The sequence below is a fragment of the Oenanthe melanoleuca genome, chromosome 10 (genome assembly GCF_029582105.1).
Source record: "Oenanthe melanoleuca isolate GR-GAL-2019-014 chromosome 10, OMel1.0, whole genome shotgun sequence".
NCBI classification, from domain to species: Eukaryota; Metazoa; Chordata; class Aves; order Passeriformes; family Muscicapidae; genus Oenanthe; species Oenanthe melanoleuca.
The window spans coordinates 17,895,478-17,921,987 of record NC_079344.1 but is presented as its reverse complement, the minus strand read 5'-3'; the positions used below and the strand labels follow the sequence as shown (position 1 = coordinate 17,921,987).

Sequence of the window (26,510 nt, the reverse complement as noted above, 5' to 3'; positions counted from 1 at the left end):
GGCTGCTTTCAGCTCCGGCTGTGGGTGGCGAGGGCCTCTAGCCCTTTAAGAGGGGAAAATTTGGGTTTGTAATCCGAGCGAATTTCTCCTTTCCGACAGGCGGGAGAACTTGCAGGTCCCTCCCTCGCTCCGCTTTATTAAATATAGTATAGCAGGAGCGGGAGGCAGAGCCGGCCGAGTCTGTGCCGTCCCGCAGCCTGGCCGCTCCAGCCGCGGGGACACCACGGGGGACACCACGGGGGACACCATGGGTGGCATCGCCACCGTGCTGCTGCTGCTGCTGCTGGCCGGCCACCCCCAGCCCCTCTCCGCGGGACCCCCGGCCGGAGGTGAGTCCCGTCCCGGAGCGAGGGTGGGAGATCCTTCAGGAGCAGGACAGTGCTGCTCAGGGAGAGCCGGGTGTGGGTGACCCGGGTGGCCCAGGGTGGCCCAGGGGTGGCCCAGGGTGGCCCAGGGTGACCAGGGGTGTGCGGGTCCTCTGCCAGGCTGGCGGCAGCGCTGTGCTCTGGGGAGGGAGCGGCTCGCCCGGCGGGGCTCGCAGGCTGAGCTCTCCGCAGGGCACACGTGGATGTGCCCGGGGCTCGGAGCAGCTCCGCCCGGCACGGAGGGGAAAGGCTCGGCCGCTGCCCGCCGAGCCCCGCGGCACCGGGAGGGAGCTGCCAGCCCTCCCTGCCCATGTTTGGCCTTGCACGGGAGCCCCTCTCCATCCCTGCAGCTGGAGCGCTGCGGGCTGTGTCACCTCCCGGCGTGGCTGCTGGCCTGGGCCGAGTGGCGAGTGGCTGGGCTGTCCCAGCAGCACAGCCCAGCAGGGTGCGGGACCACCGGGGGTGACAGGGCACGGAGCACCAGCTGGGGCTCAGGGTGTTGTCCCCGTGGTGCCGCAGGGCTGAGTTCTGAGAAGTTCTGATTTATACCCAGTTTTCCCCAGGAAGCAGCCAGGTTTGCCCACCCAGCTCTTGTCAGGGATGTGTGTGCAGCCTGAGCATCCTGACAGCTATCCCACAGCCCTGCTCCTTCCTGCTCCCTGATGCTCCCTCCTGCTTCTCCCTGCTCCCTCCTGGTCCCTCCCTGCTCCCTGATGCTCCCTCCCTGTTCCCTCCTGGTCCCTGATGCTCACAGCCTCAGCGGGTCTGCACGGGGGTCTCATCCCACAGGGACAGGTCTGACCCTCCAGGCTGAGCTGGGATCTGGCTGGACACTGCACACTACACAGTTTTGAACGTGAAGGGAATTGAAAAAGCACTTTTAAGTCCCTAACTCACCCCAAAAATAATATATCATTTCACTGTGCGGTTTCTCTTCCCCAAACTTCCCCCCAGGGACCAGGACTCTGACCAGCAGTGAGGCAGGAGCTTGCTCCCAGCAGTTCCCAAAGGAATTACTGAAAACCTCCAGTCTTTTGCTTCCTAACCATCTTCTGCATCCCAGCCTGTGTCAGTGCAAGGAGGATGATCCCAGAGCCCAGCCTTGTGGCCTCAGGGCTGCTGTTGGTCTCTTGTTGTCCCTGTTCCCCCCCTGAGAGCAGGTGGCCTCTGGGACATGCTCCTTCCAGTACCTTAGGCCTCGTTCTTTCTATTTTTTGTCATGTGCCAAAATAGGAGGGTGCCTGGCAAGCTGAGTGGAAAAAAATCCCTTTTGTTAATGAACAGAGTGGTCTCCTTCCTCCCTGCCCTGACCTTTCCATCCTGGGATGGGATTTCCCCACATGCAGGGTCTGAGGCAGTCCCAAACTCTTCCATGGTGAATGGGCTGGAGAAACCCCAAAAAACCCTGAAACCCCAAAAAAACCCTGAAACCCCCAGGGCTTTCACTGACACTGCCAACACCCCCAGAGTGCCCCAGTGACTCCCCCCATGGCTGTAACACAGCTCTGGGGATCAGTGGGGACTCCCCAGTGTCAGCACGCAGGGCTGGGGAAGAAAAGGGGGTTTACACCCATTTTCCAGAACTGGGGACTGTTTCTGCACTGGGCTGAAACAGATGTGCCAGCTGTGACCCTGGGTCTGGGCAGCAGCTTCCCACAAGCCCCCTGCAGCTGAGAACATCATTCCAGCTGTTCCCATGGGCTGCCCACCGTGGGACATCCCTGTGTCTCCATCAGGGACAGCCACGAGCAGCACGCTGAGCATGGGGCTGAGCTTTTGGGGGCTGAAGTTTTGTTTTTTTGTGTTCCCTCCAAGCTCAGGTTCAGCAGCTCGGGGCTTCCTGCCCAGCCCAGCATGGGAAGAGTCACCATGCACTTCATCAAATACAGGATTATACCAAAAAGAAAAAAACACTGATAAAACTTGTCCTCTTGACATCAGAGTGTGAAGCTTTAGTAAACTGTTTTTGACAGCCTGGCTCCCCTCTGGTTCCCAGTGAGGTCTCCCACAGGCTGGGCTCCTCCTTCCCCAAAATCCCTGTTACTGGAGGTTTGGAATGAGGGGAGAAGGGAGAATTTGATGTGTAGACTAACCATGAGCAGCTTTCACCCCAAGAATTCAGCAAGTGGGTGCCCAAAATGTGACACCCTCCCAATTTTAGGCAGAGCCCAGAAGCAGTGCTGGGGTCCTGGGGAGGGAAGGGGGATCCTGGCTTGTCCAGGATGCCTGCCCACGGATGGGAGCAGTGTCTGCCCTGGGATATCCATCCAGGATCCCTTCTGCTTTCTCCAGGTTCCTCAGCTCTGTGGAGCCACCTCTGCTCTTCCTTTCCTCCACTTTTGGACATGTGACTGATTTATTCAAACTTTCTTTTTTATGATGGCGCCACATGTTTTAAGGTCATAGCTCGAAGCAGCTGGAAAAGTTTCCAGCTGATGGGAAAGAACAGGAAAAATACTGAAAAAGGGGGGAGAAAGCAAACTGGTATCGTGGGAATCGGGGAGGAATATTCTTGTCTCACTCTTATATTTAGCAACAGAGGACTGTGGGCAAATATATAATGAGCACATTCCTGCAGGATTGCAGGACAGGGTTAAGCTCACCCCGAGGAGCTCACGTCAGGTCGGAGGCCGGACAGGAGCAGAGGCTGGGAGGAGGGAGCCTGCGTGCCTAAATAAAGCCCAAAGCACAGACTGTTCAGCAGGCCCAGCCCAGCTCTGCTCCCCTGGCTGCTCCCATGGCCCTTTCCAGGTGCTGGGCTCGGTTTTTGTCCTTTTTGGGAAGCCAGCTTCCCCAAATGTGAGCATCACCCCCAGCCTTCAGCTGGGAGACTCCTACAAACTCCTGTGCCCTTCCCAGCTGGGCATCCCAAGCCTGGTTTGCCAGCACACTGAAACTCCAAACCCCCTGGAGACACTGAGAATGGAAGGTGTCCTTCAGAGCTCCCTCATTCCCAAACCAGCCCTTCCCTGAGCTCTCCCTGTGTTTGGTTGGACATTGCCAGGCTGCACAGGGGATGGGACACCCCTCAGACCTTTTCTGAGGTAAATAAACCAGAAAAAGGGAAGGTTTATGTTATACTGACCAATATAGCAGGATATTGTTAGATATTGTTATATGAGGATAGTTTTTAGGTAAAATAATGGTAGAATATTAATATATTCTATAAAGTGTATTCCGAACACGTTGTATGAAGCCAGAGAACATTTTGCTTCCAAAGCAGAGCTGAGAGTCATTGGATTCTACAGAGCCAGGCTAAAATCCACAGGAGCAGGACTTCAGCAGGACTTTGTAGCTCTTTCCACCCCCAGGTTTGCTGCCTGGTTTGTCACCCATTACCAAGCCTCCATCCTCAGGACGGACCAAGCAGGGCCTCTGAGCTGGCACCAGGGTGGGGTGGGAGATGTTTGTGCCCTGAGCTGTGGATCCAAGAGGGTGATAAATTCCCATTTTCCATCCTTCTTGCCCGGGGTGTGTCGCATGGCTCCGGGCAGTGCCTCTGGGAGCTGCCCTGTGCCCAAGGGCAGCGCTTGGCTGCCTGACAGACGGACAGAGGGACAGACAGAAAGCAGCCCGGAGAAGGGCGGGTGCTGCCAAAAATTGCTGGGAGTGGAGAAAGTCGTGGGGCAAACAGCATGGTTAGGAGGTGGCCGTGCCTCCCAGACAAGGAGATGGAGAAGCACATTCATCCAGAATTCATCCAAAATTCATCCATCACCGTGACTCACTGGCTGGGGAAGGAGCCGCCGTGAGCTGTGAGTCAGCTCGGGATGGCCCTGTGAATCCCTGCTGCTACTTTTGCCCAAATCTTGGCTCTCTGGAAGTTGTTTTTCCTCTTTGCTGCAGGCAGGCCAGGGAGGGAGGGTTTGCAGTCACCAAAACTGTTGGTGGTGCCATCCCCAGCCGTGTTAAGGGCTCCCCATCCTGCACCATCTCACACCCCAGGCTTGGTGCAGCACTGGCAGAAAGAGGGGAGGGCAGCAGGAATTTCCTTCCCATTCCCTTTCCCAGCCTCCGACTGGGCTTCGAGGTTTTCAGCATCCCATCCCACAGAAATTTCTGAGCCCACCAGGGTCATTTCCTCTGGGAGCTGGGGAGAAGAGAGGGAAGTCTTGGCCCGAGGTAGATGTGGCTGAGAAAGCCCTGCAGCCCTGGGAGGGGATGTGAGCACCCGCTTCCACACCCCCACAGCCCCCTCCCGCCAGCCGGGCCTCCCCCCCGCGCTACAAATAGAGCAGGCATTTATTTTCTCTATAAACATCACCCTGGAGGGTGTTTCTCATGGATGGAAAAGTCAGGAGTGGGGAGGGGGAGGCACGGCAGGGCAGGGAGGGGCACCTCTGGAAGGATGGGAGAGGAGGGAGAGGAGAGGGCAGAGCTTTAAACTTTTTTTAAAAAGGGGGGAAAAAAGAAAATACTAATTTTTTTTTTTTTTGTAGACAGTTTAGCATGTCAGCTCCAGAGCAGGAAAAATATCCTCTCTTTCCCCCATCCACACTGCACCGTGTAGACAGTTTTCTCTGCCCCTCAACATCACAAAAAGCTCATCCTGGTGCCCCGTGAGGTGCAGGGTGCTGTGGGTGCTGCTTTACCAGCACAAGCAGAGCTGGATCACCCCAATTCGCACATTTCACACCGCAACTGCGCGTTTTAACACCTCTGTTCAAACATTTCCCTGTCCCTGGGCGCGGCAGTGAGGGCGAGCAGGTATCTTCTGCCAGGGTTTGACGCTGCCGCTCGTGCTCATTGTTCCCCCACAATTTTGGCTGGTCGCTCCCCCATCCTGGCACGTCGGGAGCCACTTGACACCGGCGGGGCTGGGAGCCGTCAGAGCCGGGGCGGCGGGAGCCGGGCTGTTTGTTGACAGCAGGATCTCTCCGGTAACACCGAGCTGTTCCAGGCATGTCTGTGAGCATCCCCTGGCCCGCCTGCTCCAGCCCCCCTCCCCTCCCCGGTCTGGGGATGGGCTTGGGGACAGGCAGGGGTGGGATTCGGGCATCTGCAGGTGGGGTGTGCACCCAGGTGTCCCACTCCTCCGAGATCCTCCTGGCTGGGATTGTCCCTCGTGTGCCACCACGTGCCCTCCTGCAGCTTCTCCTTGGCTGGGTAGGGAACACAGTGGCAGCGGGTGCCAGGATGTGCAGGGTGGAGCTGGAAAACCTGCCAGCCTGCGAGACAGGGGAAGAGGGCTTGGGAGAGAGAGGAGGAGAGAAAAAATAGAACAAAACCCGACTTCCAATGGTTTGGAAACCACGTCCTCGGGGGCTGATACAATATTTCCAGGCCAACTTCTGGCAGCGGGAGCCTGAGCGAGCCTGAGTCACGCTGCAGGGGACGGCACAAAAGCCCCATTGAGCCTCCCGCTTCCCCAAATCCTCCCACTCTCTCCCCCTGCTTCACTTCCCGGGGCAAACACTCCAGACTCTGCTTCCAGCTTGGATTTATTCCTCAAGTCCCTCCGGAGCCATTGAGCCACACATCGTTAAAATCTCTTCATCCCTGCTCCGTGCCAGGCTTTGGGGGTGCTCACTCCCGGGGCTCATCCCCCCAGCTCTTCCCAAAAACACCGTGGCCTTTGTGGGGGGTTTCAGGCTGGCTCCCTGCTCCTTGCCCTCCCCTCCATGGCTCTGCATCTGGCCGGGCAGGAGAGCTCAGGAAATACCATCAGCTTTAGGGCTGTGCTTGAATCATCGTAAAACCACGCTGGATAAGCGATGGAGCTCTGCAGCTACTGCCAAGCCTCCTGGACCCTGCTTTATGGCCTCCAGCTCTCACAGCTCCACTGCTGCTCCGTGAGGACGGGGAAGGCAGGCAGGAGCAGCACAGGGGACTGGGGACATGGGAGGGTACAACCAGCCCCGTCCCAGACAGCACAGAATTAGCAGGGGGCATGTTTTCATGTTTTCCCCTGACCCCAGAGCCCGTGGGCTGTAAAAAGGCTGTTTTTCCCCAAAGCTGTCAGGCTGGGGAAGGCAAGCAGAGAGCAGCTGGCTGGGGAACGGGGGAGAGGAACTGAATGGATAAACACAGGAGGAGGGGTTCAAAGCAGCGTGGTGCAGCCAGAGGCCACCGAGCTGGGATGGGGGCGAAGCAAAGCACCGCGGGCCAGGACTCTCCTCCCACGCCCAAAACAAGGGCCATGGCACTTCTGGTGGTCGGCAGGGCTGGGAAGGTGACCAGCCACAGATTTTCTGGTGGTTTTGTGGGTGCTGCTTTCCAGCAATCTCTGCTGGCCAGCGCTCCTGGAAAGCGCCAGCCCCTGGGAGCCCCGGCGTGAGGGAGGGCCAGAGGGAGACGCTCATTCCCATTGCTGGGGTTGGAAAAGCATGCACAGCCCTGGCTCAGGATGTGGGAGCAGCAGTCCCTGCAATCACTGGGACTGGGGATAAAAGGAAAAGTCCTCCTGCGTGCCAGGAGCTGTCCTAGCAGGGATGGATCTGTGCCTGTGACATCCCATGCCATCACTCTTGAGACAGAACCCCAAGTTTTCCTGGGGCAGGCACAAGGGGACTGTGGTGTGATCCCCAAGTCCCCACTGGGTTTAGATGTCCTTGTTACAGGCTAAACCCAGCTCATCTCCACTGCTCTGGGATTTTTTTGCTGTGAAGACCCAGATGGGTGCTCAGCTCAGGTCTCAGGACATGTCTGAAGGCAGCAGCCCCCGTTTGTCCCCCCAGCTCCCCCTCCTCCCAGCAAAGCCCCAGCCAAAGCCGAGGGCCACTGTGTTTGCCTTAACCTCCTCACAGGCTGCTCATTTCCTTCCCTGGCCATAAATAAAACCACACACCGTAAAACGAAGGGAATGTGGAACATAATGAAGCCTTTCTCCAAAAGCCCGTTGGATCCCTTCCTCCGTGGCTCCTCCACCCTGTGTGGGGACAGGGGCACAGCCCAGCCCCAGCTCCGGGGGGCTACAGGTCCCACTGGGCATCAGAGAGCCAGGCTGGGGACACGGGAGCCTGAGCCCCCAGGACCACCCACTGCGCTGGTCCTGCCCACCCTGCCTGTGCTGGGAGTGGGACAGGAGCCTCATGCACGCGTTCTGGGGGGAACAGGAGGGGATCAAGCTGTGAGCTGCATCCCCAGGGCTGGGCATCCACCCCCGAGCCCCCCCAGTATTTGCATCCCCCAGAACGCTCCAGTGTTTGCATCTGATGTTCCCATCGCCCCAGCCCCTCTGGTGTTGGCATTCCCCTGAACCCCTCCAGTATTTTTATCCCCTGAATCCCTCCCCACGTTCACATCCCCCTGAACCCCTCCCCACGTTCACATCCCCCCGAATGTCTCCAGTGTTCACATCCTCCTAAATCTCTCCAGTGTTCACATCCCCCCGAATCTCCCCAGTGTTCACATCCCCCCCGAATCTCTCCAGTGTTCACATCCCCCCGAATGTCTCCAGTGTTCACATCCCCCCGAATCTCTCGTGTTCACATCCCCCAGCCCCTCCGGCGTTTGCACAGCGGGTGGGAGTGCAGCAACACGGGTGACCTCACTACCTTACAAGTTATTTAAATAAAAAACCAACCCCAAACATCTCAGAGGGCCTCAAACCAGCTGGTGAGGCTGCGGGGCAGTGCAGCGGGGTGCCCTTGGGGCAGCCCAGCAGCACCCAGCGGTGTTGGCAGCGGGATGCGGGCAGGAAGGAAGGCAGCCGGAGGGCTGGGCTGCACCAGCGGCCGCACAAGCCCGGGGCTGTTCGGGCAACAAGGAGCTTTCACTGCCCGGCTGTTTTTCCAGCGTCGGAAAAGCGGTGTGGCCGCGCTGGGAACACAGGGAGGCTTTCAGGGGGGCGCGTGTGTCTGCACGGGGCTCTCCTGGCACCCGCTCCGCTCATTAAAGAGCTGCTTTAATGAATTCCAGTCCCCTCCCTGCAAACACAGCCGGCCACCGGCCCCCACCTGCCCCACCGCAGCTGAATGGAGCCTTGTTGAGCATCCAGCCCCTCCCCGGCTCCACACCCCTGTCCCCGGGCAGGGTTTGCTCCGCTGCTCCTCCTCAGCCTCAGGGTTCTGCTGTGGCCAGAGCAGTGGGAGACCCCCCATCCCTCAGGGATTGTACCCCAAACTCCAGCGCAGCTCCTCCTGCACACCCCAAATGCAGGGCTGGGGTGCCCCACGAGCCTTGGGGCATCACATCCCCCAGGAGCTCCCATCCCCTCCCACACACCCAGGACATGTCTCCCTGCTCCAAAATCCCTCCGTGGCCAGTGCCGGCTCTCTCTGATCTGAGCTTCCCAAGCACTTCCCTTTGCTTGAGGCTGGAGTTGGCTGCCTCAACCTCCTACGTGCTGGGAAGGAGGTGGGAGAAGTTCTTGGGCTGAGATATCTGTCCAAGCACAAAGGAGAGCCCAGAAGCAGCCTTGCTGAGCCCCACGCACTCAGAGAGCCCCAAGCACTCAGAGAGCCCAAAACAGCCTCGCTGAGCCCCAAGCACTGAGAGCCCAAAACAGCCTCGCTGAGCCCCACGCTCAGGAGAGCCCCCTGTGCGGATGGGGATCCTCTCAGGCTCTGCTCCCCCAGCCAGAAAAGTCCCTGAACACCAGAAAAGCAGGGGCTGGAGAGGCCAAAGCAGCCGTGCTTGCAGCTGGAGGAGCAGGGGACGAGGCCAAGGCGTCGCGTGGCCGGCGGCCGGGGCGGGTGCCGGGGCAGCTCCGGCTCCTCGCTGTGTGCCGGCCCCAGGAGCAGCCCAGCAACCCGGGGCCTGGCTCCCAGACCCCTCCTTAGAGCTTCTGGCTCATCTCCTTGTTTTTTCAATGAGAAAAAAAAAGGCCCGAAAAAACCCCAAACCCAAGTGACACTGCAGTCTGTAATCTGCTGGCTGGCTGCTCGGAAACTGTGACGGAGGCTCCTCTCGCCTCGTCACCGCCTTTCAATCGGCTTGGCGAGGCAGGGATGGTGATTTCCTGTGGGACAGCGAGCTGGGAATGGCAATTGTTTTTATCTGGGGTGAGCGGGACATCCGGGGTGTCCTCTCTATGGCCAGGACATGGAGACCTGTTGCTCCCCGTGACAGGAGAGGAGGGGTCACCTTGAGCATCTGCATGCAGGGATGATGGGCACAACACTCCTCTGGTATGATCGTGGCATCCTCAGATCACTGGAGATGGGTGCTTTTGGGGCATGGGAACTCATCCTCCTGGGGTGATCCTAGGAGCCCACCTCAGCCTGGGAGTCCCTGCTTGCTCCAAGTGATGGACTAGGGGCACCCTGTCCTATGGAGGCTCCTCTAGAGCAAAATGCATTTGAAAAAAAAACCAAAAAAATCCATTTTTTCTGCGTCTTTTCCAAAGTGGAGGACTAGGAAGAAGGGGGATGGAGGTGAGAAGCTGCAGGTCCCTGGTGAAAGTGAAATGTGAGTGGCTTCACATCCTGGTTGGGCTGATGAGGGAGGAGGAGAGTGGCCCTGAAATAAAGCAGGAATTTGGGAAGACAAACAGCAGTAATTCACATGGCTCTGCTGCTGGAGAAAAATTCCAGTGCCTCCTGGATCCGGGCAAGGGTCCTTCCTCCTCCCCAACAAAACAGCACCACTCCCTTAGGCATCCACACCTCTGGGAGCTTTTTATTATTAGCATTTTACGAGAGAAGAAGAAAAACATTTCTGTCAGCTTTGGAAGAGCGAAGGCAGGACAAAATGTGCTGGCTGCAGGAGCTGGTGCCCCCTGGCACACTGGAAAACAAGCTGGTCGTGCTGGAGCAGCCCCAAACCCTCATCCCCAGCACCCGTGGTGAGACACTGCCCAGCCCCCGGGCGGGCATGGGAGCTGCTGGTGGGTCCAGCCCATCCAAGCTTTCCCTCCCCGTGAGAGCAGCCACTCAGTACCCAACTGAAAAACGTTTTTTGAATTAGGGGAAGCCACTAAAATGCAGCAAAATCCCAGTGGGAGCTGGAGCACAGAGCATGCACAGGGATCCTCGGCGGGAGCCAGCACATAACGTACAGGGATGTTCCTGGGGACCACATGTGCACGCACGTGTGCCTGTGGCTGTGCAAGCAGGGACAGGAAAATGCCCTTTTCCACTCCTGCTCACCAGGCTGAGGGCCCCAGCACCCACCACTCTTGGCCATTGGGCAAGGCTGGTTTTGCTGGGACCATGGGAAGGAGGGAGCAGGTCAGGGAAGGACAGAGCCCTGCAGAGAACAGCTCAGCTCCTCTGAGTCACTGGCTGGGCTGGAGAGGACAAGGGAGCCAAAGTGCCCCATGCCAGCAGCAGGCACCCTGACAGCCTTGCCCTGGGCTGGGCAAAGGGCTCAGTGTTACAGCAAAGGCCAGATATTTCCATGGTGCCATTTCCTCCCTGTCCAGGACGGGTGGGGTGATGGTCCTTGCAACGCCCACGTCATCCTCCCAGACCACAGGGGAAAACTCAGGCACTTTTTTCTGTTGCCAGCGGCAGGAAATGATTTTTTGTGGTGTCCTGGACAAGGAGGTCTCCCCATTCCCAAAGGAGAAGAGCTTCATCCATGCAGGGCACTGCAGGGCTCAGCTCTGAAGAAAATGTGAAAAGCTAAAACAGAGTGCAACTTGTGCCATCACCTCTACAGATGGTCCTCTTCCAAATGCCTCAGTGACTGTGGCTGTCTCACAGGGTTGGGTTTTCACTTGCTGGGTTGAGTTTTCACTTGCTGCACCACCCTTTGAGCAAAGCCCACACTGCCCATTCCCACCCTGGTCATCCCACAGAAATTTGGGCAAGAGGAAAATGCAACCAGGGAAGCAGTTGTATGAGCAGACTGTGGGTGTTTATACCCAGATCTCGCTGTGCTGCCTCCTCCAAAAGAGATCAGGGGCTGGGACCCTGAAATCCAAATGCCTGTTCTTGTTTGCCCTACCTCAGCAGAACAGATCTGGGACCCCAAAACTTGACAACTGGGTGGATCTGATAAGTGCTCTAGTGAAGCACAGCAGGACAACTTCACATGTATAAACTCCAGCAGAGCCTGTGACTACATATGGACTGAAAATGTGCATTTTCCCCCCGTCCCTGACATATCCTCCCCAAACATTTCCAGCTTACAGGGCTGGAGTGTTTATGCTTCTGCACGGTTTTGGCACAGGCTGAGCTGGAGCCAAGCAGGATGGGTGGCTGCACGCCCCAGCCACACGCATTTAACGTGTGTGAGATGCACATGCATGCTTTGAGTCAGCTAAACACTAAAAGCATCTAAAATTAAACCTTGCCGCTCCCTGTACTCTTAATCCTGCCCTCTCCCGTCCCTGCCCTGTGACACAGTCTGTCATTTCATGACCACATGCCATTGAGCTGAGTCCTCCAGGGCTGATGTGTGCTGGGTGTTGAACACGTTCCAGCTGCATCTCCAGGCGCCCAATTTGCGCCGAGGTTTGTGTACGCTCCCACATCCACATATGGATCACTGGCACTCATGTTTATTCCTCCAGCCCTGAGGAGAAACACAATTTCTTTAATCAGAAAGTGCTGGCACAGGTTGCCCAGAGAAGGTCTGGCTGCCCCATCCCTGGAAGTGTTCAAGGCCACATTGGAGCAACCTGGGCTACTGGAAAATGTCCCTGACCATAGCAGGGATTTGGACCAGATGAGCTTTAAGTTTCCTTCCAACCTAAGCCCTTCTAGGATTTCTTAAGGAAAATCAGAAAAACAGACTCTCTCAAGGGTCTTTTTAGGCTGCTGGACTCCAGCAACCTGTCAGATGGCAACAAGGGAAGGGCTGATGGATGGGCTGGGGAGGCTCCATAATAACAGCACCCACCCAGACAGGGCTTGCAGGAGGTGTCCTTCCCTGCCTGACCTTTCTCCCTTCCCCCCCAGCCTCCTTCTTTGGGGACAGCTTCGTGGAGATGCCGCTGGCAGACGCCTCGCGCACGGTGCGGCTGCAGCTGCAGCTGCTCACCAGCCAGGGCAATGGGCTGCTCTTCCTGGCTGCTGGCCAGCCCGACCACCTCCTGCTCCAGCTGCGAGCCGGCCGCCTGCAGGTCAGCACCCCGATCCTCTCCCCAGGCTGTGCTCTGTGCTGTGGCTCCATCCAGTGAGAGGATGGAAGCTGCTCGGCTGCCAGGGATTGCCGAGAGTACAAGAGGAGGGTGGACACCAGTCTTGCCAGATTTGGTTAAACACAGAGAAACAGGCTCCACCTGGGGAAGGTACTCAGCCTGGGTGATGCTGGGGGTGGCCATGGGGACACCTGACACTGGCACCCTGCGTGCATTGCGTGGTCAGACACCCTCAGGTGTGAGGAGGTGAGACAAGAGGATCCAGGGAAAGGAGAGATCTCCCTTGTCCCAACTGGAACATGGGAAGCAATCAAGACAGAGGAATAAAATCCCCTGTTGTGGTTATGGTGTTGACACCCACCATGAAGGAAAAGAGCAGGGAGCATCCGAGGCACACATCCTGCCTCTCCTGCAGCCTGGGCTGGGCTAGCAACCACATTAAAGCAAAGCAGAGGAGCGAGCGAGCCACTAGCCAGAGGTGTCCCTAATGCAGACCATGTGTCTCACCAGCTAACCCTCTACTTAGACAGGCTCCAGGCTGCTGCCCACGAGGAGCAAAGCCTGCTATTTCCCCTGCCAGTTCTCAGGGAAAGGGCTGGAAGCAGCCCAGGTTGCAAGGATGGAGGGCAGTGGGCAAGATAGAGCAGGGGAGGAGGAGCCAGCATCTGGCTGTCCTGCTCTGTGAGGGGAGAGGAAAAGCCCAGCTGTGGGACTAGAGATGGAGAACCCCAGCCCTGAGACTGGGGTTTGCTGAGAATGGGTGAAAGAGGAGAGAAATTCTGAGAGCAGGACAAAGAGAGCAGGCCCACAGGGAGGAGGAAGGAGGAGAACATCCCGAGGTGGAGGAGCGAACCGAGGGACCAAAACCCTTGTGAGCACCTGGGTGTGGATCCATGCTTCAGCATGGAAGGTGGGCAGGTCTCACTTGAGCTGAAGATTTTGTGTCTTTCCCTGCAGGCCAGGCTGCAGCTGGGCTTGGAGGAGGTGACCTTGCAGTCCCCAGCGGGGCTGCAGCTCAATAACCTGGCAGTGCACGACGTGGAGCTGCTGGTGGAGGATGGCAGGATGACGCTGACCATCGACGGCCTCTTCAACAGCTCGGCAGACATCGGGGGGCCAGCGAGGGAGCTGGACATCCAGCACGGCCTCTTCGCCGGCGGGACGGGCAGCCTGGACCTGCCCTACCTGGCTGAGGCCAGCCCTCCCTTCAGGGGCTGCCTGCACCTGGTGACCTTCAACGGCCTGGATGTCCTCTCCCATCTGTCTGCTGGTGGCAGCTCCAAGACCTTCCACCACGTGCAGGAAGGGTGCAGCACACAGTTCTCTGCAGAGCCCGAGGAGCCCTTCGGGTTCCCGGGGCCGCACTCCTACGCTGCTTTTCCCACGTGGGACGCGAGGCAGGAAGCGACCATCGAGTTTGTGATAACGACGAGCGCCACCCAGGCGCCCCTCATCTACCACGCAGGGCTGGAGAATGACTTCTTCTACCTGGAGATCTCCAACGGGCGCCTGCGAGGGTTTGTGGAGAAGGGCAACGGCGTCATCGTCCTGCACAACAACGTCTTCATCAGCGACGAGCAGCAGCACTACGTCAAGGTCCACACGGACGTGCACAAGTTTGAGATACTGATAGACTACTATGCCTCATCCACGTCCAACCGGGGCATCAACAACTACCTGGACCTTCAGGGGAACCTCTTCATTGGAGGTATGGATGACAAAGCTTTGCAAAGGCTTAGGGAGCACCATCTTTCTTTCATCTCGTTGTGGACCATGACCAACCACTCGTTTGTTGGCTGCCTGGAGGACCTCCGGATAAACCAGCAGAGGAGGAGCCTGCAGGACGCCGTCATCACAAAGGACATCACGGCAGGCTGTGGGAAGCAGGACCACTACTGGGACTACGAGGAGGCTTATGAGCAGGACGAGGCATCCACCTCCCCGCCTCCAAATGGCTTTTCGGGAGCGCCAGGCCTGGTGGTGGAATCGTGCCGGCCCGACAGCAGCTTCCCGCCCGCCTTTGCCAACATCAGCAGGCTGCTGCACGTCAGCCCCCTCATCGTCTCCGAAGGGGGCACGGCCTACCTGGAGTGGAAACACGCCCAGCCAACAGTGGACTTGAGCCTGGCCAACATCCGTCAGTCCCAAATCCTCTTCAGCATCACCAGTGACCCCAGGCACGGCCAGCTGGAGCTGGACATTCCCGGCTCCAGGAGCAGAAGGAAGTTCACCTTGCTGGACATTGTGAACCGGAAAGTCAGGTATATCCACGATGGCTCCGAGGGGCCCATGGACCAGCTGATGCTGGAGGTGACAGTGACCACGCAGCAGGAGGTCCCGGAGTGCCTGCGGCAGGGGCAGGTGTACCTGCTGCCTGTCATGATCAACCCTGTCAACGACGCCCCCCAGGTGACCTTCCCCCGTGGGAACCACATGACCATCCTGAAGCACACACGGAAACACCTGACCACCGACATCCTGCAGGTCCTGGACGATGACTCGTCCTGCGATGACCTCGAGTTCCAGCTGCACGGTCAGCAGGTGGAGGAGGGGTATGTGGAGTTGGACTTCCACCCCGGAGTGCCCATTGAAGAGTTCTCCTGCAGGGACCTGGAGGCTGGCAACGTAGTCTATGTGCACCAGGGTGGGACAAACTTACAGCTGACCCTGCAGGTGAGTGATGGCACCATCCCGAGCCCCGTTGCCACCCTGAGGATCCTGGCCATCGATCCCGACATCCGCCTGCTCAATAACACCGGCCTGTCCCTGTCCCAAGGAGGGGCCGCACGCATCACCACGGCCAACCTGTCGGTGGAGACCAACGCTGTGGAACAACGGGTCTCCATCCTCTACGTCCTCACGGAGCCTCTCAAGTACGGTGAGGTCCAGAAGCAAGGGAGCATGGGAGGGGAATGGAAAAAAGTCGAGTCCTTCCACCAACAGGACCTGGAGCAAGGGCGCATCCAGTATTTTAGCACAGACCCGGAGCACCGAATGGAAGACAGCGTGGAGGAGGTGAGATTCAAAGTCCAGGTGGGGCAGAAGCTCTTGCTGAACAACACCTTCCTCGTAAGGATTAAAAGAGCCACCATTAAGATGAGGACCATGGCTCCTCTCCAGATGAAGAATAAGCGGCACAGAAATATCACCAGCAAGGAGCTGGAGGCAATGTTGGAAGATCCAAACTCTGCCCCGGTTCCCTTCCACTATATGATCATCCAGGCTCCCAAAAAGGGAAACCTGGAGCTGCTTGGCAACAGGCTGACTGAAGGCTTTGGATTTACTGAAGAGGACCTGCAGGGAAACCGCCTGAGCTACAGCGTGACCATCAGGAACGCCCAGCAAGCCGAGGACGCCTTCCAGTTCCGCGTCCACGCTGGCGAGCAGCACTCGCCTGTCTACACCTACAGAATCAGCATTGGGGGGGACCCCGATGCACCAACCCTGACCAACGTGCTCCTGACCGTGCCGGAAGGCGGCCAGGCCGTCATCTCCAAGGATCACTTGTTTGTGCAGAGCGTGAACAGCATGGACTACGCCTACGAGGTGATCGAGGGGCCGGCGCACGGCAGGCTGGCCTGGGCCGCGTCCCACGGCTGGGCCTCCAGGGAGGAGATCACCGAGTTCACCAACGACGACATCCTGCAGCGCCGGCTGCTGTACCAGCACGACGACTCCGAGACGCTGGAGGACGACATCCCCTTCGTGGCCGTCAGGCAGGGCGAGGGCAGCGCCGAGGCCGAGGCCGAGGAGGTGAGGGGCGTTTTCAGGGTGTCCATCCAGCCCGTCAACGACCACAGCCCCGTGCGGGCCGTGAACAGAGTGTTCAGCGTGGTGCGCCACGGGCAGCACCTGCTGACCACCGACGACATCGCCTTCACCGACAAGGACTCGGGCTTCTCCGACGCGCAGCTGGTGCTCACCAGGAAGGACATCTTGTTTGGCAGCATCGTGTCCGTCGATGACAGGAGGCACCAGGTCTATCGATTCACACAGGAGGACCTGAGGAAGAAGAGGATCCTCTTTGTCCATTCTGGGGCTGACCGGGGCTGGATCCAGCTACAGGTTTCGGATGGCCTCCACCAAACCACGGCCCTCCTGGAAGTGCAGGCATCAGACCCCTACATCAGAATAGTCAACAACACCGGCCTGGTCATCCACCAGGGCACACAAGGGAGCATTGACTCCTCTGTCCTCAGCCTGGAGACCAACATGGACATCAGGTCAGATGAAGAGATACGGTTCCTGATAACCACCCCCCCGAGGTGGGGGACCGTGCTAAGAGGGGAGCAGCCGGTCATGGCCTTCTCCCAGAGGGACCTGCTGGCAGGAGAGATCTCCTACCACCACAACGGGAGCAGGAACGCCCGGGACGAGCTCCAGTTCACTGTAGAAGCAAATGAGGTGGCAGTGGAAGACACACTGGCCATCAGCATCTTCTTGGATACCCATCCCAGCCCCCTGAGCATAGTCAACCACAGGGAGATCTATGTTTTCCAGGGGGAAGCAGCTGGGATCAAGGAGGAGGACTTACTGGTGAGTATCACCTTCTCTAGTTGTTCCCCATGCCTGCATGACTTCCCTGGCTGCCAAACCAGGATGGCCACCCATGGGATTCCATTTTATTCCCAACTGCTCAGAGCTGAGGCCTTGTGTTCTTGCCAGGCTTTGCCCAGGGGCAGAGAGGGCTTCAGGCACGGCCTCAGTAAGGTGGTTTTTGCAGTTCAGCTCTGAGGGATTGACTGCACAGCAGGTGGGGCAGCCCAGCCTCAGTTACCAGCCCTCCCACTCATTCCTCGTCTCCCCCACACTCCCAGGTGACCCACGAAGAGATCCCTTCCCAAGATATCGTCTACCTGGTGAGCAGCTCCCCAACCTCTGGCTTCCTGGCAATGCTTCAGCACAGCCAGGACGTGAACGAGCAGCCCAGCCTGGACCCCATCCAGTCCTTCACCCAGGAGGACATCAACAGTGGCAGAGTCCTCTACCTGCACTCCAAGCCCAACGAGGAGCGTGACCGCTTTGTCCTGGACGTCACAGCCCGCAGTGCAGACCCTCTGGAGGGGGTGGTGGTCAGCCTGGTTGTGCTCCCCATCACTGTCCCCTTGGACGTCCACAACATCACAGTGCCGGGAGGGGGCTCTGCCACCATCTCCTCGAGCATCCTCAGCATTCCCAACGCCTACTACCCAGCCCTCGGTGTGCAGTTCAGGGTGCTCCAGCCCCCCAGGTTTGGCAGCCTCCGGAGCAGCCAGCGGCCCGAGCAGGGCGGGCTGCACAGCTTCACCTGGAGCGAGGTATGGCACCCAGGGACACCCACCAGGCTGCTTTCCCGAGGGTTTGGGGAGAGCCCAGGGCGGGTCTCCAGCCCCCAGCCACACTGGGAGGTTGGGGAGGGCTGCAGGAGTCTTCTGCCCATCAGAAGGGATGGAGGCGTTTGGGGTGATGGGTTTGCTCTGCAGCCCCTGGGGATATGGGGTGGGAATGCAGGCAGAGCATCCATGTTGGGCTCCAGGTCTGATTCCCACAGAAATCCCACAGGGTTCTAACTAACCCTGAGCTGGTGGTGGGTTGCCATCATCCTGCCAGGATGTTCAGGGTCCCCTCCATGTCCCCTGCCCCTTGCCCCGCAGGTGGAGAACCAGCAGATCCAGTACCGGCAGGATGGTCCCCGATCGCTCACGGACAGTTTCACCATCCTGGCCAACGCCTCCGAGGTGTCCCGACAGAGCCATCCCCGGACTCTGTTCATCACCATCCTGCCCCGCAGCACCAAGGGGCCGCGCCTGAAGGTCAACGCCGGCTTGCAGGTAAGGCTGGGGGGACGCCTGGGGACCACCTGCACTGGCGGCAACTCGCCTCGGGGAGCTGGGGCTCGGCTGCCGCCCACAGGCGGGCCATGGGGAATGGCGAAAGGAGGAGCGTTTTCCCGACGGGGCGAGGCTCTGGAGGAGGCGGAGAGGGAGCTGTCCTCGCCCCCAAATCCGTCCCGCCCCGCTGCTGCTGCGGAAAGCGGCCGCGAGATGGGAGCATCGCCTCGCGAGAAGGAGCATCGCCCTGAGAGACCCAGAGATGGGAGCATCACCCCAGAGATGGGAGCAACACCCTGAGAGACGGGAGCATCACCCCAGAAATGGGAGCATCGCCCTGAGAGATGGGAGCATCGCCTCGCGAGAAGGGAGCATCGCCCTGAGAGACAGGAGCAGCGCCCCGAGAGATGGGAGCAACACCCTGAGAGATGGGAGCATCACCCCAGAGATGGGAGCATCGCCCCAGAGACGGGAGCAGCGCCCCAGAGACGGGAGCATCGCCCCAGAGATGGGAGCAACACCCTGAGAGATGGGAGCAGCGCCCCAGAGATGGGAGCAGCGCCCCAGAAATGGGAGCAACAACCTGAGAGATGGGAGCATCGCCCCAGAGATGGGAGCAGCGCCCCGCGAGATGGGAACATCACCTTGAGAGATGGGAGCATCACCCCAGAGATGGGAGCATCGCCCTGAGAGATGGGAGCATCGCCCCAGAGATGGAGCATCGCCCCAGAGATGGGAACATCACCTTGAGAGATGGGAGCATCGCCCCAGAAATCGGAGCATCACCCCAGAGATGGGAGCAGTGCCCCAGAGATGGGAACATCACCTTGAGAGACGGGAGCATCGCCCCAGAGATGGGAGCATCACCCCAGAGATGAGAGCAGCGCCCCAGAGATGGGAGCATCACCCCAGAAATGGGAGCAGCGCCCCAGAGATGGGAGCATCACCCCCAGAGATGGGAGCAGCGCCCCAGAGATGGGAGCATCACCCCAGAGATGGGAGCATCGCCCCAGAAATCGGAGCATCACCCCAGAGATGGGAGCAGCACCCCAGAGATGGGAGCATCACCCCAGGGATGGGAGCAACACCCCAGAGATGGAATCATCACCCCAGAGATGGAGCATCGCCCCAGAGATGGGAGCATCACCCCCAGAGATGGGAGCAGTGCCCCAGAGATGGGAGCATCACCCCAGAGACGGGAGCATCACCCCAGAGATGGGAGCATCGCCCCAAGAGATGGGAGCTGGAATCACTCAGTCATCTGGGCAGCTTTCACACCTCTCTTTATGACCATTTCAGAAAACAGAAGGGAAGCTGGTGAACTCCCACCTTCTGCTTTCAGCAATTCCCTGTTGCATTCGGGGTCACTAATGCAAAATTCCAGCAAAGAATTTAGTGGAAAACATGGGAGAACAATCATCCCATCCCACACCTACTTTCACTATCCCGGGATTTCCCAGGCTGGCAGCTGAAAGCAATCTACTCCATAAGGGTCATCACACAGTTGCCTTGGGAAGGGTTCTGGGGGCCTGGACTCTGGAGAAGGTGCCCAAGGGGAAGGGGCTGCCCTGCCTAGCCTCAGAGACACCCATTTTGAAGGATACCAGCAAAGTCTGGGAGGTACCCCCAGCCCCAGCTCTGTGCCTGCCCCAGTTTTCCCCTTCCAGCCCATCAAATGCCTTTTGTAGACCTGCCTCACCTGGGCCAAAATTCAGGGAGAAGTTGACCCCTGAGCTGCTGGGCCTGTGCCAGCCCCTTTTCCCCACTCCAGACATCCAGTGTAAGCATGGCCTTCCCTCCCCCCAACCATCATGCTAAGAATAAGGGTGAAAAGACAGCAAAACCTCCTAAAAATAAACTCTGAGGCAGCAATTTGTCTGCCCTTCCAAAGGGATTTCTGGGAATTGCTTTGCACCCTGGGAAGAGTAACCACAGCTGCCCAGAGGAGCTGTGGAGCTGGGAAAGGCTTCCTTCCCCCAACAGGAACGATGGGAGAGGCACAGCCCTGCTGTGTTTGTGCTCTGGTGAGGGATGACTTCAGTGTTTAAAGGTCAGGCCAGGCCCCAGAGAGGGATTGCACAAAGGTTTCCAGGGATGCCGAGTCCTCCCAGGGCTGGGAGACAACAGAGGCTGGGTCTGGACCCCAAAGTGCAGCCCCTGGGGAAGGAGCAGCAGTTTTGGGGCTGGATGTGAGGGAAGGATGGCTGGGTGCCACCAAGAGAGAGGCTTCTAGTGCTGCACAGCCACGCTCCCCGAGAGCAGCGGCGACACGGAGGCTGAGCAAACACAATAATCCCAGGAGCTCCGCGGGAGCCGGGCGGAAGGCTTTAATAATTCAGGGAGGACGAGGAGCGTGGAGAAATGGGTCAGCTCTGGGCGGGGAGCAGAGCTGCTCCAGCCACTCTGCCTGTGCCTTCCCAGCGGGCAGCCGTGCCCTGGGGCTGCCAGTCCTCCCTGCTTTGCTCACAGAGGGTTTTCTTTGGCTCCAAGCCCCCAGTGTGATTGCATTTCCAACTGCTGTGGGTGCTGGGGAGAGGAGGCAGCCCAAAAAACTCGGTGCAAGCACAGTGAAGCTCCTGTCCTGGCCGCGTGTCCAGCAGCACTTCCCCCACCCTGCCTCTCCAAAGCTGTGTTTTGCAGCCTGCCTCTGCCATCCCGTGGGGACTGCTGAGGGATTTCATTTCTCTGTCGGCACCCACACCCACTCAAGCAATGTTTTGGGTTAGGCCAGCTGAAAACAGCAGAAAAGAGCTCATCCAGCAGAGCACCTCCTCCAGCGCCTGCCTGGGTGTTGCCTTGCAGATTCCCAAGCTGCAGATTTCCAAGATCCCAGCCTCATGATGCTGTGGGATGCCGCACCTCCCACCCCTCCACCCCACGTGAGCCACAGCACGGCTCCATCCATGCACCCCATGATTTCCAGGCATCCTGAGGGCAAAGGGCAGCTCTGGGCTGTGTGGGCGGGACCTGTTTGGCAGCATGAGATTCATCCCTGTGGTCTGCCAAGACAGGGATGTGGCACAGGGTCACAAGCAGGGAAAATCGTTGCCTCCAGCTGGTGATGGGAGATTCCAGGGCTTTGGGGTGGCAGTGTTCCCACGGGAGGGTCAGCACCGCTGGATGGGAGGAAGTGGTCCTGGGAAGTTCCTCAGTGGCTCTGAACTCGGCCACATACTTGTCATTCCTGGAGGGTTTGCTGGGACAGCCTTGCTGCACAGCCTCGTGAGGGGGTGGTGGGATGGGAACTGGGACAGGAGCAGGAGAGAGGAGAAACACCCAGCCAGGGAGAGAAAGGCTGCTTGTGGTCATTGTGTCCCCAGCAGCAGCTTGTGCACCCCACCAAAACCCCTTCCCTGCAAAGCAAGGTCTCAAAGGCACAGCTCCTGCCCCAGGGCACCTCTTCCACTTCCAGGAGCTGGGGAAACTGAGGCACCCTTGGCCTGCAGCAGAGGCACAGACCCAGCTGTGTGGCACGTGCTGGCAGACACGGCGGGGCTGGGAAGAAGCCAGAGGATGGAGGCGTCACCCGGGGCGCAGACAAGGCGCCCTTGTCGGGCTGGGATGTGCTCTGGCACCCAGCAGAGCAGTCTGAGCTGGGATGGGGAAAGGGGAGAGGTGCCAGGGGTGTGCCAGGGGGATTACAGCCTCTCCCTGTCCCCCAGCTGCGGGAAGGTGCCACGGCTGTCCTCAGCCCCCACATCCTGAGTGCCGAGGACGAGGACTCCCCAGCAGAAGAGGTGACCTATTCCATCCAGCCCCCGGCCAACGGGAAGCTTGTGCTGAGGTCAGAGCCCGGCGCTGAGATCCAGAGGTTCACCCAGGCCCAGATAGACAACGGCCTCGTCCTCTTCGTGCACCAAGGTAGGGCAGGACTGAGGTGCCCCAGGCCCCCTGCACCACCCCGGGGTGATGGGGACACTGTGCCACCCTGCTCCAAAACCCTGACAGGTTAATGGGGAGCTGCATCTCCTCTGGCCCCCACAAGTGCCCAGGTCTGTGCTTTCCACAGGAGCCCTGGATGGCGGCTTTGCCTTCGATCTGTGGGATGGTGAGAACCTGTCTTCTGGGCACTTCTTCCTCATCAGGGCCCAGAGGGAGCCTGTCATCAGCCTGGCCAGGAAGCAGAGCCTCACGGTCTGCCCAGGTGGGTACCAGCACGCTCCCCATTCTCCCAGTTCAAATGGGAGTTTGAAAAGTTCCTGCCCTTACCCAAGCACTGCTGAGGTGCCCCTGGCAGAGGTTGCAGTGGGTGGCAAGGTGACTGGCTGAGATCCATACTGGATGTGTTTTCCAGGTGCCCTGCAGCCCATCACCAGCCAGAACCTGCAGGCAGTGAGCAACAGCCCCGCCAGCTCCAGCACTCTGTACTACAGCATCGAGCAAGCCCCGCGCCTGGGCAGGCTCACCACCTCACAGGGGGACGAAATCAGGAACTTCACCCAAGCCCAGGTGAGATTTCAGTTCCGCCAGCCCCTCAGAACCCCAAAGACAGCCCTTCATCACCCTCCACCACAGTGTGGGGGTCCCAGTCTGAGCCCAGTGCCACCACAGGCACCTGATCCCAGGCGGGAGGCAGCACAAGGCTCCAGCCGTGCCGTGACTTTCCCAGCTCTGCCAACAGCTGCTAAGAGGGATTAAGAGCTGCTGCCCCAGCCTTGGATTTAGCACTGGGGGAGGCTGAGGGAGCTATAATCCCTTTTCCTGGGCCATCTCCCTGCTGCAGCACCAGCCAGCCTGGCTGCTGATGAAGGGAAGAGCCAAGCATGATTTTTTCACCCCTGCTCTGAAAAAACCCTTTTCCTGTGGGGCCAAATTTTGCAGGGCCCAGCAGGGGTCTTATTTTTATTCCATCACTCAAAGACACATAGGTTTACCCTCCCTGGAAACTCCTCTGTGCTATGCTCACCCTCAAAGGATGCTGAGCAAGCTCAGCCCTTCCTCTGAGCCTCCCTAACTGCTGGGAGAAACATCAGAGTCGCAGAACGGTTTGGGTTGGAAGGGAGATTAAAAGTCATCTTGTTCCCCCCATGGACAGGGACACCTTCCAATAGACCAGGCTGCTCCAAGGCCTGTCCAACCTGGCCTTGAACATTCCAGGAATGGGGTAGCCACAACTTCACATCCTGGTAAAAAAACAGCATGGTCACTACTGTGCCATGGCTAGTGAAAATCCACATTTCTTACCTAATTAGAGCATGGTTGCTCCATCCCAGAGTCAAGATAGGAGAAGATCAAGTAATTTTTTTTTTTTTTTGATTCATTTTCAGGTGGACAGCAAGCTGATTTTCTACCAGCATGAGATGCCAGGCAAGCCCTTCTGGCTGGTCCAAGATGCCATCCGCTTCCGTGTGGTCACTCCCACAACCATCTCAGATTCGTTCATCCTCCTCGTCCTGATCTCCTTCGAGGAAAATTGTCCCCAGCGCTTGACTCAGCTTTGGAAAAATGCAGGTAAGGGTAGGAAGGAGAAGCATGGAACAGACCAGCTTTTCAGGAGGGCTTGTTTGTCTGAAGAAGACACCACTGTGTTGTTTTCCATGGCTGATATATTACATCAAACATCTAAAACTGCATCCAACTCCTTCTTCTGTCATTGCATCGAACCCTCACCAACTTTCATCAGTTGATTCTTACCCCTTTTCTCACCAGGTCTGCAGCTCACAAGGGCTCAGCAGGCTGAGATTGACACCTCGGTGTTGGATGCCTCCAACCTCCTGAGCCAAATCCTGGTCCCTGAGAGGGCTGGATACGATGTTGTCTTTCTGGTGACGGAGCCACCAGCTCATGGACAGCTCTTGGTGGCCGGTGTGCCTCTGGAGCAGTCACGGCCGTTCTTCCTGCAGTCAGACCTGGCAGCGAGGCGCTTGGTGTACGCCCATGGTGGGGACAGCGTCTCCAAAGACCATTTCAGTTTCAAGGCTTGGCTGCAGCCCCGGGAGCAGCAGCCTGCCCGTCCTCCACAGGATGGGGTGGTCATCTCTGAGGAGTTCAACATAACAGTGGCCAGCAGCAGCACGCCACCGCGGGTGCTGAAGCGGCAGGAAGTGCTGCAGGTCCCGCCAGGCTCCGTGGTCACCTTGTCACAGGAGTACCTGGATGTGGCAGACCCGCTGGTGTCCCCACAGGAGATGGTGTACAGTGTTCTCCAGAGGCCCCTCGCTGGCCACGTGGCCAGCGCACACAACCCACGGGAGCCCATCGACCGCTTCACCCAAGCGGACGTCAACGCCGGCCGCGTGGTGTTTGTCGCCACTGGGAGCCGTGCCCCAGGCTCCTTAGCCCTGAGGCTCTCCAGTAGCCACCACCCACCCATCCAGACCTCGCTGGAGATCGAGGTGCTGCCAGCCCTGAGCACCACTGCCAGCCCAGCCCTGCTGGAGGTGCCCCAAGAGCTGAACAGGGCCCCCGTGTCCCCCCATCACCTGCTGGGCGCCGCACCACGAGGGGCGGGCAACGTCCAGTACAGGATCACCAGGGAGCCCAGGTTTGGACAGGTGCAAGTCAACCAAAAGCCATCACGGGGCTTCTCACAGAAGCAGCTGGATCGCAGGGAGGTGACGTTCACCTTCAGGGACCTCGGGTCACCTGAGGATGACTTCCAGTTCGTCGCCATTTCGCGGGCAGGAAACAGGAGCGGGGTGGTGAATGTGACGGTCCGAGCTGCGGTGAAGACCCGAGTGGGCAGCCTGTGGCCCCGAGGCACCACAGCCCTGCTGGACACCAGTGTCCTCGATGCCAGCGGGCTGGCCAACCACACCAAGAGCGTCCCGGTCTTCAAGGTCCGCAGGGCGCCCCGTGCCAGCCGGCTGGTGAGGGTGTCCAGGGAGCCAGGCCAGCCCAGCTCCCCAATAGAAACCTTCAGCCAGAGCGAGCTGGAGCGAGGGCTGGTGGGGCTGGAGGTGCTGGATGCTGGGGACACCCAACAAGCCCTGCTGAAGGACAGCTTTGTCTTCGAGCTGGCGGCTGCCGGCGTGCCGCCGGCGCTGGCGTCCCTGGAGTACGGCATCGAGCCCTACAATGCCTCCAGATCCTACGGTGTCACCCTGCTGGCGGTCCCGCTGGCACCCTCGCCCCCCGTGCCCCACGGCACGGCGCGGAGCAGCCCCAATGCCAGCGAGCTGGGCGGGCCCCCCACTCCCTGGCTGGCCCCCGGTGCCACCACTAGCCCCAGCCCCGGGGCGCGGGGCACCTTCCTCAGCTTCATCGAGGCCAACATGTTCAGCATCATCATCCCCATCTGCCTCATCTTCCTGCTGCTGGCCCTCATCCTGCCCCTGCTCTTCTACCTGCACAAGCGCAACAAGACGGGGAAGCACCACGTCCAGGGCGCTCCCGCCTCCAAGGCCAAGAACGGGGCCGTGCCGGACCACGAGACCTTCCGGAGGACAGAGCCCAGCCAGAGCATCCCCCTAGCGACTGTCACCAGCCTGGAGGGCAAGGGCACGGGCCCCCCGCCCCCAGGCACGGGCTCTGGGGCACCTCCAGACCCCGAGCTCCTGCAGTACTGCCGGACTTCCAACCCCCCGCTGAAAAACAACCAGTACTGGGTGTGAAGGGCTTGGCTGCGGTGGCACTGAGACCACCTGGGCGTCCAGCCCCTCCTGCAGCACCACCAGCCGCCTCCTCCTGGCTCTCCTCCTCCTCCTCCCTGGGAGCTGGCATCCCACAGCTGCAGGAGGGCCCTGTCATCCCCTGGGGATGCAGGGGCTGCTGCTCCAGCCCCCCTTGTAACCCCATATCTCCTTTGGGTAGGGGAGGGGGGCACTGCATAAGCATTTGGGGACAGGCAAAATTCCTGAGCATCGCTGGGAATCGCTGACTTTGGGTGCTCGTTTGGGCCACCCGATGGAGGCCACAGTGCTGGGGGGCACCTGATGACACTGGTCCCCACAGAGCCACCCAGGCTGGTCCAGTGGTGGCTCCTCTGAAGGCAGCACAGTCGCCACAGGGGTGCTTTTCGTAGCTCTTGGTAAGGGAGGGAGGATGAGGAGCAGCTTGTGTTGAGTCAGGCTGGGGATGAAGCTGACCAAATTCCCCAGGGCTAGGCGGGCTGAGACACTGGAGCAGAGGCTCGGAAAATATTCTGTGGCCAATGCCAGGGGAATTTAGGAGTCCCCACCCACTTGGAAAAATAACCCGCCTCGCTCTTCCTCTACTTGCCGTGTGCTGCATGAAGCCAATTGCACCGAGCCCTGGGGGGGTTGCACAACAGGTAGGATGCCCTTGGCAGGGAGGGAGGGATGGCTGGAGCTCACCTGGGCAGTGTGAAACCGGAGAGCAGAGCAGAGAAGAGGAGCCAGCACGGTTTTCCACTGTATACTCCAGTATGGCAGAAGTAAACAGAATAAAGTGCCTTTTCCGAGG

The 26,510-nt window shown here is 59.0% G+C and overlaps 1 protein-coding gene across 1 annotated transcript; it reads left to right on the top strand.

The window, feature by feature from the left end:
• Nucleotides 1-26,510, top strand: CSPG4 (chondroitin sulfate proteoglycan 4). Its single transcript, XM_056499358.1, has 10 exons — nucleotides 1-329; nucleotides 12,155-12,318; nucleotides 13,294-16,872; nucleotides 17,154-17,633; nucleotides 17,970-18,146; nucleotides 21,809-22,007; nucleotides 22,156-22,290; nucleotides 22,441-22,595; nucleotides 23,414-23,597; nucleotides 23,796-26,510. The coding sequence occupies exons 1-10, from the start codon at nucleotides 248-250 to the stop codon at nucleotides 25,697-25,699; spliced, it is 7,059 nt and encodes a 2,352-aa protein (XP_056355333.1). The 5' UTR covers nucleotides 1-247; the 3' UTR covers nucleotides 25,700-26,510.

Coding starts and splice junctions, on each gene's coding strand:
- CSPG4 (XM_056499358.1), top strand. CDS start 248: ATGGGTGGCATCGCCACCGTGCTGCTGCTGCTGCTGCTGGCCGGCCAC. Junction 17,634..17,969: donor ACAGCTTCACCTGGAGCGAG/GTATGGCACCCA, acceptor CTTGCCCCGCAG/GTGGAGAACCAGCAGATCCA. Junction 23,598..23,795: donor TCAGCTTTGGAAAAATGCAG/GTAAGGGTAGGA, acceptor TTTTCTCACCAG/GTCTGCAGCTCACAAGGGCT.